The sequence below is a fragment of the Primulina eburnea genome, chromosome 15 (genome assembly GCF_022965805.1).
Source record: "Primulina eburnea isolate SZY01 chromosome 15, ASM2296580v1, whole genome shotgun sequence".
Taxonomy (NCBI): domain Eukaryota; kingdom Viridiplantae; phylum Streptophyta; class Magnoliopsida; order Lamiales; family Gesneriaceae; genus Primulina; species Primulina eburnea.
Genome location: NC_133115.1, coordinates 9,501,028 through 9,519,163, shown reverse-complemented (window position 1 = coordinate 9,519,163; position 18,136 = coordinate 9,501,028). Strand labels below are relative to the sequence as shown.

At 37.1% G+C, this 18,136-nt stretch overlaps 2 protein-coding genes across 3 annotated transcripts; both read left to right on the top strand.

Moving 5' to 3' along the window:
• The first annotated feature begins 243 nt into the window (after positions 1 to 243).
• Positions 244 to 7,415, top strand: LOC140813703 (type I inositol polyphosphate 5-phosphatase 12-like). 2 transcript variants are annotated; one of them, XM_073172347.1, is made up of 12 exons: positions 336 to 1,008; positions 1,626 to 1,980; positions 2,353 to 2,605; positions 2,775 to 3,582; positions 3,804 to 3,928; positions 4,078 to 4,162; positions 5,383 to 5,548; positions 5,651 to 5,691; positions 5,794 to 6,061; positions 6,166 to 6,289; positions 6,392 to 6,752; positions 6,937 to 7,415. In XM_073172347.1, the coding sequence occupies exons 1-12, from the start codon at positions 481 to 483 to the stop codon at positions 7,258 to 7,260; spliced, it is 3,438 nt and encodes a 1,145-aa protein (XP_073028448.1). In that variant the 5' UTR covers positions 336 to 480; the 3' UTR covers positions 7,261 to 7,415. The 2 variants fall into 2 exon arrangements, with proteins under 2 accessions (XP_073028449.1, XP_073028448.1); XM_073172348.1 differs by having other exon boundaries at positions 244 to 1,008; positions 5,383 to 5,691.
• Positions 7,416 to 11,772: 4,357 nt separating this feature from the next.
• Positions 11,773 to 17,897, top strand: LOC140815441 (uncharacterized). Its single transcript, XM_073174551.1, has 8 exons — positions 11,773 to 12,046; positions 12,172 to 13,416; positions 13,612 to 13,737; positions 13,910 to 14,113; positions 14,855 to 15,100; positions 15,437 to 15,730; positions 16,228 to 16,502; positions 17,799 to 17,897. The coding sequence occupies exons 1-8, from the start codon at positions 11,773 to 11,775 to the stop codon at positions 17,895 to 17,897; spliced, it is 2,763 nt and encodes a 920-aa protein (XP_073030652.1).
• Positions 17,898 to 18,136: the final 239 nt, after the last annotated feature.

Sequence of the window (18,136 nt, the reverse complement as noted above, 5' to 3'; positions counted from 1 at the left end):
CACATATAATAGAAAAATGGTAAAAATTTGTGAGATGGTCTCACGGGTCGTATTTTGTGAGACATAGCTTTATTTAGATAATCAATGAAAAATATTGCTTTTTATGCTAAGAGATTACTTTTTATTGTGAATATGGACATGATTGACCGTCTAACAGATTGAGATCCATAAGACGGCCTCACATGAGACCTGTTCAAGAAAAATATATAATATTATAAAAAAAACTAAAATATCTCCTAATCTAATCTGCCACTCTGGCACACCCTGGAAAATGGAAATGTTGTTGTCCGTACATTACCAGAGTTTTGCGCCGGTTTCCTCTCGGACTGCCACCCCACTAACACTCCACATTTGGACCTTTTCTCTTCCCCCCACATTCACTCCGGCTCTCACATTTTCCTGGATCCTAATCCCAACAACATTGATGAAAAAGTTTTTGTTCAGGAGAAAATCACCCCGAGCGCAACCCCATCTCCGGAAATGGACGAACGTTTAGAGGAGGATGACAAGACGGCGCTGGAGGAGTTGTCACTGGCACCTCCGCGCCGGAAAGCCCACTCCTACAGCCACCAGCTGAGAACGAACACCGGAACCCACAACAAGCACCGCCACCACCAGATCCGCAAGCACAGCCTCGATGAGAATCAGATTATGATAAACCACGCTACCAGTAAGAACAATGTGTATAATGACGGAAAATCGAATTCTTCTGATGAAGATGAGTTTTATCCGTATTCCACCACTGCTGGGAATTCTGGTGGTGGAGGAATAGGGTCTGTGAGCGAGCGTCACGTGGATTATATTGGTATGAGCCAGAGGATTGAAGGACTGGCGTTGAGGGATGGCGGTTCGTGTGATGAAGGCCAGAGGCTGCCACAGCAGCCACTGCCGGAGTTTGTGGGGAGTGGTGGTGACGTGGGAGTATTCAAGGCACCTAACAGGGCGGCTGTGCACCCTTCTCGGCCGACATGTTTGGAACTCAGGCCACACCCCTTGAGAGAAACTCAGGTAGGATTCTTTCATGTTTTTTGTTCCATTTTTTTAATTTTAAAGTATTCAGCTTGAAATGTGCTCGAAAGAACAAAGCAAGAGGGAATTCGAAATTTGTAATAATTTTTGTTCTATGCATTGATTTCGTGATGTATCTCTGTGGAGAAGCATGGACAGTGCTATTCCAAACTCGATGGGTAAAATATATATTTTAATGGTGTGAATCTAAAATTTTTGCTTATGGTAAGTCAGGATTTATCTTCATAAAAGTCCTCGTGAAGAATTTTTGTTTGTACTCTAGGAATCATGGGCTCCTTTTTTTGTTCAAATGAATTAAGTATTCTAGATCCCGTCAAATATCTAGTTTCAAAGCTGCTATACGTATCAAATTTTGAAGAAGTATAGAAAATTGAAATCTCGACACTAGATTTGGCGCATGAAGCACCATGAAATTTGAGAATCTTATCTTTAATATAACAATATAACTTCCCAAACAAAGAAACATGTAGAAATGGTTTAAGATTTGTGGTAATTTACTGTGGAATTTCTGTATGGACCAACGTCTGGTGTGTGTCAGTATTTGAAGAATCCTCTGTGGACACGTAAACCCTTGAAAAGTGGTGGATGTCTTACAGGTTGGAAAGTTTTTAAGAGCAATTGCTAGTACAGAAACACAATTGTGGGCTGGGCAAGAATCAGGCATCAGAGTATGGAACTATTCTGATGCATACAAGCCTGGAATCGGGACAGGGGGCAGGGCACGGAGAGGGGATGAAGACGCTGCTCCATTTTATGAATCGGCGAACACATCACCGACAATATGCTTGATGGTTGATCATGGGAGTAAGTTGGTTTGGAGTGGGCATAAAGATGGTAAAATTAGGTCTTGGAAAATGGAACAGAATTTCTCAGAAGAGACTGCTTTCAAAGAAGGTCTATCTTGGCAGGCACATCGAGGGCCTGTTCTCTCCATGGTGATATCTTCTTACGGTAAATCATATCTCTAGCAATGTGTTTTCTTATCCCATTTAATAACAATGGTTATTATACAATATAGTGCATGAAAAATGGTTTTTTTTTTTTGAATTATCTCTCATTCTCTAGCATGTATGTGAACGTGATTTCCTTATTTGCTTAATTTGTTTGCAAAATTCCTTGTGGTGACCTATTGCTTCACATATAACTTGAAATTAGTTCGAAACATTATTTCTTTATGATCACTTAGATTTCAACAAGGTTCATGCATGATGCAATTTAAGGCAAACAATTAAAATGCACCTATGCTGTTTAATTCATTTATATTTATCAATCTTGGCATATCTTTGTTATGGTGGCGGTTAACTTATTTTGTTTTGGTTGCAGGTGATGTATGGTCAGGTTCTGAAGGTGGTGTTATAAAGTTTTGGCCATGGAAAGCAATAGAAAAATCTCTCTCTTTATCATTGGAGGAAAGACATATGGCTGCATTGTTGGTCGAAAGATCATTCATTGACCTCAGAAGTCAAGTCACAGTGAATGGTGTATGTAATATTTCTTCATCAGATGTTAAGTGCTTGTTATCGGACTATGTCAGAGCCAAAGTCTGGGCTGCTGGATCATCATCTTTCTCCCTATGGTATATTCAATTACTAAAAGGAATTGCTTTGTTATGTTTGACTTGTGAAAAAAATCAAGTGCCCAAGTCTTTGCTTTAATATTAACTCATCACAATATAATAAAAAATTTATATGTCCATTTGTGGTCCGAAAATTGTTATTCATATGATAAATGCTCGGTGATCGTAGGGATGCTCGTACAAGAGAACTTCTAAAAGTATTTAATATAGAGGGTCAAATTGAAAATCGTGCCGACATGTCATCAACCCAAGACCAAACAGCCGAAGATGAGATGAATGTTAAGTTTGTATCCAAGTCTAAAAAGGAGAAATCCCAAGGGTTTTTGCAGCGGTCGCGTAATGCTATAATGGGTGCTGCAGATGCAGTTCGCCGTGTTGCAACAAAAGGAGCGGGGGCTTTTGCTGAAGAAACTAAAAAAACAGAAGCAATAGTTCTTACAGCAGATGGAATGATTTGGACTGGATGTTCAAATGGCTTGTTGATCCAGTGGGACGGAAATGGAAATCGTTTACAAGATTTCACTCATCATCCATGTGGTGTTCTGTGCTTTTGCACTCATGGGGGAAGAATATGGGTTGGTTATGTAAGTGGCATGGTCCAGTTACTGGATCTTGAAGGAAATTTAATTGCCAGTTGGGTTGCACATAATGGGCCAGTTATAAAATTAGTAATAGGAAATGGTTATGTTTATAGCTTGGCAACTCATGGGGGTATACGTGGATGGAACATCTCATCTCCAGCCCAGATTGATAATATTTTACGTCCAGAATTAGCTGCAAGAGAAGACTTGTATACAAGACTTGAGAATATTAGAATTCTAGTTGGCACATGGAATGTTGGCCAAGGAAGAGCCTCTCATGATGCTCTTATGTCATGGTTAGGTTCTGCAGTTTCTGATGTTGGTATTGTAGTTGTTGGGCTGCAAGAAGTGGAAATGGGTGCAGGTTTCCTTGCAATGTCAGCGGCAAAAGAAACTGTAAGTCATTAATGGGTTTCTTTTTAATACATAAACAATGTCTCAATCTTGAGCAGAAGGCAAACAATCACAACTTGAATAGCTAGCTTTGAAAATGTTATATACACTAAATTCATCATAGATTTTTCTTTTGAAATATCGTATGATCTTGACAACAAAAATGCAGATTCGTTCTAAAGATTTTATTTTTCAATCCTCTCTAATTATTATCTATATTTTAGGTAGGACTTGAAGGCAGTTCAATTGGGCAATGGTGGCAAGACCACATTGGAAAGGCTTTAGATGAAGGATCAACATTTGAACGTGTTGGGTCTAGGCAGTTGGCTGGCTTGCTTATAGCAATCTGGTACAATTTTTATGTTGTGCATTATTGAGCTCTTACATTGTATTGTTTGTGCCTAAAAAGTACTTTCCGATCATCCAAAGAAAGCATTTTTCAAAATTTTTGACAACAATATAGAGTGTAATTCTGATCGGTACTCATTTCATTCTAAGGGTGAGGAAAACACTCAGAACTCATGTCGGGGACCTGGATGTTGCAGCAGTAGCATGTGGATTAGGCCGCGCAATTGGTAATAAGGTACCATATCGTTTACTCTTTCAACATTTCAATATGATCACAAGTAAAACCAAAAATACTTTTGTGGTTTATTTGTATTGGTATTCTCCTCTCCCTAAGATTTCTTCTAGATGCAGAAACGTCATCTTATGTTTGAGCAACAGCAACAACAGCTTGATCTCACTTGAATTTGATATTTACTTCCCTTAATATTTGTCGAATTTATTAATAGCATCGGATCAATCAAATTTGAATTTTTTTAAATGTAAAATCAGGTTATTCTCACAAATTCGAATATCGATATATGAATTGCAATCCCTGAAGATGATTGTTTTTAAAAAAGTAAAGCTATTTTGGCAAGGGAAACTTGATTTTTCAGTTCGTTGAGTTTGTTCTCTTGTGATTTTAGTCCGCTATATAGTTAAATTACAGTCTTAGTCCTGTATGTTAATTTTTTTTTGCAATTTTGACTGGAAAAACCCCTACTCATTGGAGTTTGATGATTTGACGATGAAACTTGCCTATGTGACATAAAATTGAGGATCTTTCAAGCAACCATTCAAAAGGATTTAGGAGCATCCTCTCCCCAAATCGAAAATTTTCAACTCCAATTCGAAAGATCCCCAATTTTTATGTTATAGACAATTTTCGACATCAAATTATAAAACTTCGGTGAGTAGTGGTTTTTATGGACAAAATCAAACCGAAATTGAGAAGAAATAAACATACATGACTAAGGCTGCAATTTGGCTATATAGCGGTCTAAAATTGCGAGAGGACAAACATAACGGACTGAAAAAACAATTTTCCCGTTTAGTAATTCAATTAGCGACAGACAAAGAGAACAAAAATCTATGTGGTGCTATTCCATAATATACGTAGCAGATACATGATATATGTGATGTGTGCATTGTTAATTCTTCAGTCTACAGTGTTTTCATCCATATTATTAATCTAATTACATAATAAAAGTTCCGAAAACTTTTCAGTTAAAATTCAGACTGCATTCATATGCTTGAATAATAATGTGTATGAAATGAATTATAAACTCTAATTCCTCGTAAATAATTAAATAAAGAATCTTATTTTTGTGAACTATATCAGTGACGTACCGAAGAGGCGAAAAATCTATAAGATAAAATTCTAATTCCTCTTACCTAGTTTATCATACAGATACAGATAGATATTTTGTGGACATGTTTGATATGCTGGTGATATATGTGGCTAAATCTGACATGCAGGGAGGTGTTGGTTTAAGGTTGAGAGTATTTGATAGGATCATATGTTTTGCAAATTGTCACTTAGCTGCACATTTGGAAGCAGTTAATCGTCGCAATGCTGATTTCGATCATATATTTCGAACAATGACTTTCACGCGGTCTTCAAACCTCCTAAGCAATGCTGCTGGTATGCTGCGAATCCTGTTTTTGTCTTGCTGTATTGTCTTCTCTACATATTTATTCTGGCTGCTTTACTCTTTTGGCTTGCCATGGATCGTCTCTGTTGCAGCTGGTGTCTCATCTGCAGCTCAAATGCTTCGTGGTCCTAACGTACGCACAAAGGATTATTTTGTGAATACTTTTTGTTGATATTTTCTTTTTTGTTTCCCAAATGTATTTTTTTTTATTTTTTATTTTTAATGATAACAATAGGTCGCAACAATTAATCTTGATGAGGGAAAGCCCGATCTTGCTGAAGCTGATATGTTCATATTTTGTGGTGATTTTAACTATCGCCTTTTTGGAATATCTTACGATGAAGCAAGAGACTTTGTTTCCCAAAGAAGCTTTGATTGGCTGCGAGAGAAAGACCAGCTTCGAGCTGAAATGAAAGCCGGTAGAGTCTTTCAAGGAATGCATGAGGCACTTATCAGATTTCCTCCAACTTACAAGTTCGAAAGAGGAAAACCTGGTTTAGGAGGTATATACATTTCAAAGAATTATTTGGCTCTTTTACAGCCAGTTTTGATGAATTTTGCTACTAATTTACATGGTTAATATTCGTAGAACCTTTCTGATTCACAGGCTATGATTCGGGTGAGAAAAAACGAATCCCAGCTTGGTGTGATAGAATACTATATCGAGATAGCAGAGTTGCTTCAGGGCAAGAATGCAGTCTAGAATCTCCTGTCGTTGCTTCCATACTATTGTGGGTTGCATGGATTTAATTATTACCTTCCTTCCTTCTATATATTTATTTATATATTTGTTAAATTTTTTGTCTATTTCTTGATCTGTTTTTATCGAAAAGGTACGATGCTCGTATGGACGTGACTGAGAGCGATCATAAACCTGTACGATGCAAGTTGAATGTGGACATTGCTCATGTTAATAGATCAATAAGGAGACAGGAATTCGGAAAAATACTCGAATCCAATGAAGCAATCAGATCTAGCCGTGAAGCGCAGCGGTTTGTTCCAGAAACAGCTGTCAGTACCAACCAAATCGTGCTGCAGAACCAAGAAACATTCAATTTGAAAATCACCAATAAAAGTGGTGAAGACATAGTATTTTTTCATATAATCTGTGAAGGTCAATCCAGCATCAATGAAGATGAGGTCTCATCGAATTTCCGCCCAAGAGCTTCTTATGGTTTCCCACTTTGGCTCGAGGTAATCTCTTAAATTTTCTACAAATCAATATATTTTGATGCAATATACATTTTAATCAAAATAGGATTTCCACCACCTATACATAAAATCCTGGATCCTATTTGATACTAGATCAATCTTGGGAATTTTTCACAAATAAGCTCATGCTGTTACCATACCCTTGTCTCTGTACATAATTATTTAGGTGACGCCTGGAGCTGGCATGATAAAGCCGGATCAAGTTGTGGAGATATCGATACATCATGAAGAATTCCACACATTGGAGGAGTTTGTCGACGGCATCCCACAGAGCTGGTGGTCTGAAGACACCAGAGACAAGGAAGTGATTTTGCTAGTAAATGTAAGAGGCAGCTGTTCAACTGACACAAAAATCCATCGAGTGCACGTGCGGCATTGCTTCTCTGGAAATTCGGTTAATCCGGATAAAAAATCTAATGCCACCTCAAGACATGGACCAAGTTCCAACCAAAAAAATGCTCCGAGACATGCCGAGATCGTGTACCCATAGGTCTAGATATTTTAGATAGTTTGGTCTTCATTTCCTTTTTAGGACGAAGTAAATAGTCATTCATTGCCATTTTTTTTGCCAAGGATTGATAGTCTTATAGACAAAATTTAATATCTTTGTGTACATCTTTTTCTATGGTTTCCTAAAGCCTTCAATTGATCGTGTGAAAACTAGGTCAATAAGTTGTGTTCTGTTAATAAGTTTGTATGAAAGTAAAAGTTTGAAACTAGCCAACGATCGATTAATATATGTCATTCGGAAGTTTAACGCAAACATTGCAAAATTATCAGACCGAGTTGATTTTTCGAGTAATCAAACCCCTAGTTTTTGTTCACTCACTAGATTTTTTTATGATATTGGTTTTTTTTTTTTTTTTTTACCGGAGTTGCATAACTGACGGCGGAACATACTTATGTGGTATTAAAAATGTACCAGAATGAATCGGTTGATCATCTATTCTTTCAACGTGCGTTCTCATGTGCGGTTTGGGGAGAGATTCGAAATTGGGTTGGGATGTTGAAGAACATGGGATCACCAACAGCTATTCTTAGAGCATTTCGAACTTCTTATGGTGGAAAGTCGCTGATATCTAGAATGTGTGTTATGGCTATGGCAGCTACTGTTTATCACATTTGGATTGCACGGAACAGGGCAATGTTCAATGATGAAGCGCCGAGACCAGAAGACATGGTAAGGAAGATCAAGATTGTTATATTCCGGAGTATCCCAACTTCTATTGATATTTGCTGTAATATGGTCTAAGTAAGAATGTTTCTATTGCTTTGATTCCTCCTGGGAATGCCCAGTGTATTTGTAACCTAACTGTTTACCCCTGTTTTTAATGAATTTTCGTTAAAAAAATGGACAAAGAATCAAAAAAGATCAACTTAAAGAACTAATTTGCAATTGCTATCAATCAATAATACATCTATAGTTTACCATACATGACATTTTTGTTTATGCAAAATAGAAATATATAATTATAGCTCTTAATCCTTAAGGTATTAATTAATTTTTTTTAATGTCTTAAAAGTTTTAAATTTTATAAAAATATATTTTTATAATGATTATTCTAAGGGATGTAAACGAACCAAACCGTTTGTGAGCTATTCGAAACTCGATTCGATAAAAGCTCGTTTGATGAGGCTCGTTAAGATAAACAAACCAAACTCAAGCTTTACAGTATTCGGCTCGTTAGCTCGTGAACATGTTCGTTGGTAAGTTCATGAGTAATCTTTTAGATGAAAAAATAATAGTTTTGATATTTGATTTATTGATTTTGCATATTATTTATGAAATATATAGAAAAATCTATTAAATTTATTTATTATATAATAAATTTACAAATTTTAGTAAGAATAATATATTTTTCTTTAAATATATAATTTACTTTTTAATTAATTTAATGAAAATTTAAATGTATAATTCATATTTATTAAGCTTGTTTAGGCTCGATAAAGGCTTGAATAAGCTCGTGAGCCATGTATATATTCGTTAAATAAAGCTCGAGCTCGGCTCGATTATAAACGAAGCAAGCTCAAACATTCAAGAGTTCGGCTCGACTCGATTCGGTTACATCTCTAATTATTCTCTTCTTCTTTGGAAAATATGATATTAATATATTTGGATAAAATAAATTCTCGTAGATAGGAAACAAATTATGAGGGTAGAGACACATCACACAAGTCATGATCGCGAGGAGATTGAGAGAAATAGAGGAAAAATAGATTTTAGGATAATTTGGGAAATTAAAATAGGTGCTGAGATTTCTTCGATTATTTTGAATAATTCCAATAAATTTTATATGATTCTAAAAAAATAATCGATGTAATCTTTAATTTTTAAATTATCCTTTAGAAAAACATGTAAAATATTTGTATATACAATATAAGTTGTTTTAAATAAATTTTAAGTATTAAATTAAACCAAAATGACACTTGCTATAAAATCCAAAGATATACCTTCCTATACATTACGATATATGCTACCTCGGAGAAACACTACTTATATAACATCTTACTTACAGATAATTTTCGGGTTACATAACACCAATCCAATGTTGGGTAAATTTGGGGGAATAATCTTCGTCAAACTTCGTTTTTAAAAAAATGACTATCTCCAAGTTTATTTGAGTGTTTTCAGATACACGTGAGAATGTCATTTTTTTTATATAAAAATGTTTGACTAAAGCTATCTTGCTAATTACCTACGTTGTTGCCAGATGATTGTGCCTTGGTTTTGTTCAAATAAGTGAGTTTTATGTCTTGCTAAGCTCTATTTTAATTTCAGAACTCTGGCACAATTCCAAAATTAACGTTAATAACAACAGTAAAAGATAATTACTTTCAAAATTTGACATGTTTAATATACATATGAATTTGGGAGAATACTGTTATAAATGAGTCATGAATCCGATAATTCATCTCAAACTTGAGAATATTTTCGGAAAACCATTTATGATGCAATAAAACTATTTTTGAAAGAAAAAAAAGGAAAAAAATTCGAAAAATATAAACTAACATAATTTCTTGAATTCGAACCATACCTCCCAGGGCAGCCATCTGTTGGGAAATTACACCGAAGCGATGCCGATCACGATGATAATAGTACCCAAAAATACGGAACAAAATAATCAACAAGGACACAAAGATTTACGTGGTTCACCCAAGATAGATTACGTCCACGGAGCTATTGCAGATCTTTTAGAACTGGAAGAAATATTACAACATGTGTATACAACAATACACTAAATATCTCACACTTCCATCCTGAGTATACCGAGAAAATAATTTCTCTAACTCACACAAGAGAACGAAAAAAAACTCTCTCTTTTTTATAAAGCTTAAGAGCTTATGGGATGCTTAAACTGAGATGGAGGGATCTCTATTTATAGAGCTCCTCGTGCATGAAATGGCCAATCAGCTTCTAGCCACCGCCAACCAAATTTGACAAATGTTGGCAAAATCAATTTGTATTCTTCCGACATCATTTAAGAACATGCTCTTTGCACCTTCTCACCTTACACTTTGCACCTTCTCACCTAACATTTCTCCCACTTGAAGACTTGATTTCAATCATGTCTTTACACCATCATTGCAGCAGCTCATATTTTCTTTTTCATACTTGCAGTCCAACTGAAGTTGAACACAACTTCAGTTTGTCAATGGTTACTGTCTTTTTGAGCATATCGGCTGGATTCTTACTTTCAGGAATCTTCTCCAGCATCAAGATTCCATCTTCCAGCACTGATATGATGAAAAGGTACCTCACCTGTATATGCTTTGTCCTAGCATGATAAACAAGATGTTTTGCTAAATGAATAGCACTCTGACTGTCAAAGTGTAACGTACTATCTTCAAGCTTCTGACTTAATTCTTCCAGAAAGGATCTCAACCATATCATCTTCTTGCTAGCTTTTGTAACTGCTACGTACTCAGCTTCAGTAGTAGAAATCGCAACTATCTTTTGCAACATAGATACCTAGCTTACAACTGTACCACCTAATGTGAACACATATCCAGTAGTACTTTTCCTGACATCCATGTCACCACCCATATCGGCATCGACAAAACCATGTAAGCCCAATTGTGACCTCCTGAAGCATAAAGAACAACTAGCAGTACTGAAAGAAATTTTATTCCTTGATATACTTTCCATGTTTATCTTTAATATTTTGCCTTTCTAGACATGTGAATAATATTGAATATTTGATATGATATTATAATATTTTTATGATATGATATCACAATATCTTTAAGATATTATCCTTATGTTTAAAGAGTTTGTTTCCTAATGAAATTGCTTTTTTGTCTAGGTTAAATAGGACGACAAGAAGAAAAGAGTGGGACGACGTGTAGAGAGACGAAGGAGTTCGAGGAGTTTGGAGATCGAAGCTATCTCGTACTATTGTTTTAGTGTTGCCGAGAAGTGCTTACATCCGATGACGACAACACCTAATCATTGTGTTGATTAGTGTGTTGAATTTTTGAAGACTTTTCACTCCTCGGTTGATGCATCCCTTGTATATTGGTTATACGGTTTGTTAGAGGTTTAGGATGCAATTTGTTACTCGCCTTAATAAGGGAGTTGTTTTATTCTTTCACTAGTATTGGTTTATGTAAACTTACAAGTTTTCTAGTGATTTATTTTGCCCTGAGGCACCGCACAAATATTGTATACTTGTGCATAATTAACTATCTAGTCTCCTGTTTTGTTATTATTTCAATTAAGTGTTGATGTGTTAAATATATCGTTTCCGCTGCATGTTGTCGTGAGTGTTACAACACTTACGTACAACACCTAATCTCTTACTCACACAACACTCACCCTCATCGCACTCACACTGTGGGAACAGAAATTTCAATTGGTATCAGAGCCTCCACTTGACGCTACTAAGTGAGAACCTGTTTTGTTTTGTTTTCAGAGTGAAAAAGAATTATGGAAGGATAAAAAAATACTGTTTTTAGGCCTCCCGTGTTGGATGGATCAAACTATGCATTGTGGAAAGTAAAGATGAGGGTTTTTATTAAATCCATTGATGAAAGAGCTTGGCAACGTGTACTTGATGGTTGGAGTCCACCAAAACTCGAGGATGCTGATGGAGACACACGGCTCAAACCTGAAAGTACATGGACTGTCGATGAAGTGCAAACTTCAAACTTTAATTCCAAGGCTCTCAATGCTATATTTTCATCTGTTGACACAGGGATGTTTAATTTAATCACCACTTGTGTATGCGCCAAAGATGCTTGGGAGATACTCCAGAAGCACTGTGAAGGATCCGCAAGTGTGCGTAAAACTAGGCTAAGGATGGTGATATCAAAGTTCGAAAGTTTGAGAATGGAGGACAAGGAGTCTATTCTTGAGTATGACTGCCGGTTGAGACAACTCTCAAACGATCACATGGCCTAGGAGATCCCATACCAAATGAAAGATTGGTGAACAAGGTTCTAAGATCTCTTCCTGAGAGATTCAATGTCAAAGTCTGCGCCATTGAAGAATCTAAAGACACTTCAACGATCAACTTGGATGAACTAATGAGTTCTCTCAGAACTTTTGAGATGAATCTTGATCTACAAAGGAAGGATAAAGGGAAGACAATAGCCTTTGAAGCCTCAACCGAATCTTATGATGAAATCCTTCAAATATCTAAAGAGGTGGATAAGTCTGATTTAGGTGAAGAATCGATCTCTCTTTTTACTAAGAAATTTGGTGATTATTTGAAGACTATGAGAGAAAAGAAGAAAATTGGACAAAAATCTGAACTGCCCAATAACTCCACTTTTGCAAAAGCTCAAAAGTTTACTCCTATGAAAGGACAGTTTCGACCAAAGACCGAAGTACAAATCCAATCTAATGTCAGAAACCTGGACTCTGTACAATGTAGAGAGTGTTCGGGATATGGACACTATGCCAATGAGTGTGCCAATCGACTTAGGAAAAACAAAGGCATGACTGTCACCCTGAGTGATGAAAAGTCTGATGATGATCAAGGATTAAGTGAATCTGAAAATCACACATCGTTATCTTCTGTGATCAAAGAAAAACGCTCAATGCAAATCAATCCTTTGGGTGTTGCCACCGGTGTTGCAATACCTGGCCGCAACACCTCTTCGAATTCAGTATGTCTTAAATCTACAACCCTTGCGGAGGCAAGTCAGTCTGAAACTCAAGAGGTAGATGATGATGAAGTCACTCTAGAAAGTGTGCAGACGATGTACGAAGAATTATATGAAGACTGGATCAAAAGAACTAAAGGAAATGCAAGTCTCTCCAAAGAGAATGCTGAGCTAAAGTCACAAATTTCACGACTTGAAGTAATCTTAAGCAAGAAAGATTTGGAATTATGCAAAGTCAAAGAGGAACTTGGAGAAGCAACTCAGATTCTTGCCAAGATGAATTCAAGTTCATCCAAACTTGACTCACTTTTGATGACTGGACAGAATGACAAAGCTGTACTTGGTTATCCAAACAGTCTGTTCGAAATTGGAGAATCTTCCAATACTGAGAGAAAACCAACTGTTTTTGTCAAAGGAAGTGTTGAAACCTCGAATGCTACACAAACTGAAAAGGGTGCTCCATCAAAAGGGCGAATGTCTATCAAGAAGTCTAAATCCAAAAAGCGCCACTTTATCTGTCACTACTGTTACAGACCTGGTCATATCAAACCCTACTGCTTTAAACGGAGAGATGATTACAAGAGATGAGAATCAGAACAGGTGTTGCCACAGGTGTTGTATAACACCCGGCGCAACACTGCCAACAGAAAACCGACGGTAAAAAGGGTTTGGGTACCAAAGGCTAAGACTCAATGTTCCGTTATTTATACTTCATTAAAGACTAACATTGCAGGAATATGGTACTTTGACAGTGGCTGTTCACGCCACATGACAGGTTCTAAAGACCATTTGATTGACTATGTTGAACTGAGGAGTGGTCATGTGACGTATGGTGGTGGTGCTAAAGGAAGAATTGCTGGCAAAGGAACCTTGAATGTTGATGGACTGCCTAATCTACACAATGTGCTTTATGTCAGGGCTTAACTCAAACTTAATAAGCATAAGCTAACTTTGTGATGACGGTTTGCATGTTAAGTTTGATAAAGACAATTGTGAAGTGTTTGATAATACTAATACTCGTATTTTGACAGGTACAAGGTCTGCTGATAATTGCTATCAACTTGGAGAAGACTTAGTATGCAATCATTCAAAGGTGAGCGAATTAAACTTGTGGCATCAAAAATTGGGACATGCAAACTTCAAGACATTAAAGAATCTTGGTAAGTACGATGCTGTGAGAGGTATGCCTAATTTATCCTCTGGAATTCCGTATGTTTGTGGTGCATGTCAAAAAGGTAAGCAAACACGTGTTCCCCATCAAGTGTTGCAACACTTTGGGACAACACGGTGTCTTGAACTCTTGCACATGGATCTTATGGGTCCAATAGAAGTGGAAAGTCTTGGAGGTAAGAAGTATTCATGTGTTTGTGTGGATGATTTCTCTCGCTTTACTTGGGTAAGATTTCTTAGAGAAAAATCCGATACATTTGATGTTTTCAAGAAATTACATGCTAAGATTACTAATCTACATAATCTGAGAGTTGGTAAGATAAGGACCGACCATGGGAGAGAATTTGAAAACTCACACTTTGTATCATTTTGTGAGAAGAGAGGGATAACTCATGAATTTTCGGCCCCTAAGACTCCTCAACAAAATGGAATAGCCGAAAGGAAAAATAGGACACTGCAAGAAATGGCTAGGGTCATGTTAAGTTCAAAGAATATTTCATAGAGATTTTGGGCCGAGGCCTTGAACACAGCATGTCATATTTCAAATCGTGTGTACTTAAGGAGTGGTTCTACTATGACATCCTATGAAATCATCATGGGAAAGAGGCCGAACCTCAAGTATTTTCATGTCTTTGGATGTGTATGTTATGTTTTGAATGACCGAGACCATCTTGCAAAGTTTGACTCTAAAAGTGACAAATGTTTATTTGTTGGTTATTCATCTAATAGTCGTGTCTATCGCGTGTATAATCTGAGAACAAGAACGACTATGGAGTCTATTAATGTTGTTTTTGATGATCTTGCAGATCTAACGGGAAAAACAATCGAAGATGATATTGATGGACTACTGAACGAAAGTGAGACACTGCCTAACACAGATGTTGCACCCGGTGTTGTCACACCGGAGACAACACCTGCACTGGCAGAATCAAATGATGAACGAGGAGAGTATACTGAGAATGATGACGATGTAACCAATGAAGAAATTGATGTTCCCAGTAAGATTCAGAAAAATCATCTATCATCTCAGATCATTGGTGAAACTTTTGGAGGTATGCAAACTAGAAGAAAGGAGAAGGTAGACTATCGGAAAATGATGGGACTAGTATGCATGACTTCCGTATACTCTCAAGTAAGTCACTCTTGTTTTGTCTCGCTCATTGAACCCAAAAATATAAATGAAGCCTTAAAAGATGAATTTTGGGTTGATGCAATGCATGAGGAACTTGAACAATTTGTTAGGAATGATGTGTGGGATTTGGTTCCAAGACCTGATAATGTGAATGTTATTGGAACCAAATGGATTTTTAAAAACAAAACTGATGAATCTGGAATTGTTGTGAGAAACAAAGCTAGGCTAGTTGCTCAAGGGTATACTCAAATTGAAGGGATTGATTTTGATGAGACATTTGCCCCTGTTGCTCGAATTGAATCGGTCCGACTATTACTTGCTATTGCTTGTCACATGGACATAAAATTATATCAAATGGATGTGAAAAGTGCATTTTTGAATGGCATTTTGAAAGAAGAAGCGTATGTAAGCCAACCTAAAGGATTTGAAGATCCACACCACCCGAACCATGTCTACAAGTTGAAGAAAGCACTGTATGGGCTTAAACAGGCTCCACGGGCATGGTATGGTAAGCTTACGGAATATCTGCTTGACTTGGGCTTCAAACGAGGTGAGGTTGATAAAACCCTTTTTATTAAAAAGTCAAAGCATGATATAATTGTGTGTCAAATTTATGTAGATGACATAATTTTTGGTGCTTCTTCTCAAAAGCATGTTACTGATTTTGTTAATTGTATGTCTACCACATTTGAAATGAGCATGGTAGGGGAATTGAGTTTCTTTCTTGGCTTACAAATTAAACAAATGCATGATGGTATCTTTCTATGTCAATCTAAGTATGTCAAGAATGTGGTAAAGAAATTTGCTGCCGAAAACACTAAACACTTGAAAACTCCAATGGGGTCGACTGAAAAATTGTCCAAAGACGATGTTGCCACCGGTGTTGACAACACCCAGTATCGCAGCATCATAGGCAGTCTCCTTTACTTGAGTGCGAGTCGTCCCGACATTATGTTTAGTGTATGTTTGTATGCCAGGTACCAAGCTGATCCTAAAGTCACTAATTTGAAAGCTGTTAAAAGAATTTTGCGGTATAATCTGGAACAGTTGACTCAGGCTTGTGGTACACCAAAGAAACAAACACCAATTTAGTGGGATTTAGCGATGCTGACTGGGCTGGAAATTTAGATGATAGAAAAAGTACCACTGGGGGATGTTTTTATCTTGGTAACAATTTGGTGTCATGGTATAGTAGAAAGCAAAATTGTGTATCTCTGTCCACTGCTGAATCTGAGTATGTTGCAGCTGCTAGCTGCTGTTCACAACTTTTGTGGATGAATCAAATGATTAAAGACTATGGATTCAACAGTGACACCTTAATTGTATACTGTGACAACTCAAGTGCAATTGATATTTCAAAAAACCCAGTACAACACTCTCGAACGAAACACATAGACATTAGACATCATTTTATTCGAGATTTGGTTGAGAAGGGTATAATTCGAATGGAATTTATTAGAACTGAGAACCAACTGGCTGATATCTTTACAAAACCATTGGACTTTGAGAGATTTTCCAATCTTAGGAAGTCTCTCAGCTTGTGTGCACAATGATCACTCACGGATGTTGTCCTCGGTGTTACAACACCCGCGGACAACACCCAGCATGCATGTGCATTTTATTTTTAGGATGCTAGACATATTGCATACATCCTGCTTTGTGTGAAGCCTGTACAAGTGTAGGATACTGAATGGCGTGCTCTCAGTTGTGAATCAAACTTTCCATCAAAATGCTCCAAAGTATGGTGTGTGCTCAATCTAAGTCATAAAGCTGTTGAGGATGATCGTGTACCACATGATCTTGTCCAATGTAGATAATGACTTAGTAAATTCTTGAGCAATATGGTGAAAAATAGAAAAGAGGATAAAATAGAACAAAAAATGTTTAGAAGAAAATGGAAAAAGCTACCTAGAGGAGTCCAATGAAGACTGTTCTTCTAGTGTGGGAGCTACCACTTCTAAGTCAAAATACAGATGGAAAAAGCTACATAGAGGAGTCCTATGAAGACCGTTCTTCTAGAGTGGGAGCTGCCATGTCTGAATTAAACATGTTCAAGAAAGTTTGAGTCCAACCTATGAGTGTTGCCAAGAGGTGTTGCCAACACCTAAGTACAGACTGATCACAGTTTAATCACATGTGTGTGAATATTTCATTGTTGATCATATTTTAAGCATAAACTTAAGTCACTCACACTGTTGTTTTGTGAATTCATCATGTCCAGTGGGCTACCAGATTTTTTTTGACATTCGAAAAACACCCTAACCAACTTAATTTTGAAATATTTTGATTGCTAATTGTTTGTGGGGTTAATTCGACGTATTTCTGACTGGTTACTTGAGATAATAATTACACTGGTTCAGAAAAGTTACCGTTGGATGAGAGGAAAAACTGATTCGGAAAGGTACTGTAGTCGCGGCTTAACAAAATATTACCGTTGGAGAGTAGTGCTTAAATACTTACGGGGTAATCAGGAATAGCTTTACTGTTTACTCTTTCCCTCACATTCTAAAATTATTGTCTACCCTTACTGTTCAGATTTCGCGCAAATTATCTGTGCTCTTCGTAAGTTCTTGTGCTCTTCGAATTGTTTTCTGCCTCTTTGCTTCTTGATTTTGCAGATGGCTGGCTTCGATCCTCAAGACATAAGGAGTGAAATGGCTGCGAGTATGGGTGTTGAATCACCAGTCACAACACCCTCCGCCGAAGCAAATGTCTAGGGGAAGGAAATTGTGCCTGCACCAGACGAACCAATGCCACTGGAGATTATCGTCCCTGGTGAACCTGGGAACGAGATCAATGTTGAGAATCCTCCGGACTTCGAAACTTTGAATAAAGCGTTTCCCCCTGCCCCCATGCGCAGAAGGTCAAAGAGACAAGCAGGGTTCGACTCTGACTTTGTACCAACCAAGAAACCACGGGCATTTGCCTCCTCAAATATTCTGGACCCTGATTTCTC

Bases quoted from the DNA above. Each gene is read 5' to 3' on its own strand.
- LOC140813703 (XM_073172348.1), top strand. From the start codon at position 481: ATGGACGAACGTTTAGAGGAGGATGACAAGACGGCGCTGGAGGAGTTG. The intron at 4,163-5,382 runs GTACCATATCGT...TCTGACATGCAG, and splicing joins GCCGCGCAATTGGTAATAAG to GGAGGTGTTGGTTTAAGGTT. The intron at 6,062-6,165 runs GTATATACATTT...TCTGATTCACAG, and splicing joins AGGAAAACCTGGTTTAGGAG to GCTATGATTCGGGTGAGAAA.
- LOC140815441 (XM_073174551.1), top strand. From the start codon at position 11,773: ATGAGGGTTTTTATTAAATCCATTGATGAAAGAGCTTGGCAACGTGTA. The intron at 13,417-13,611 runs GTCATATCAAAC...CTAACATTGCAG, and splicing joins TCACTACTGTTACAGACCTG to GAATATGGTACTTTGACAGT. The intron at 14,114-14,854 runs GTAAGCAAACAC...ATGATCTTGCAG, and splicing joins TTGTGGTGCATGTCAAAAAG to ATCTAACGGGAAAAACAATC.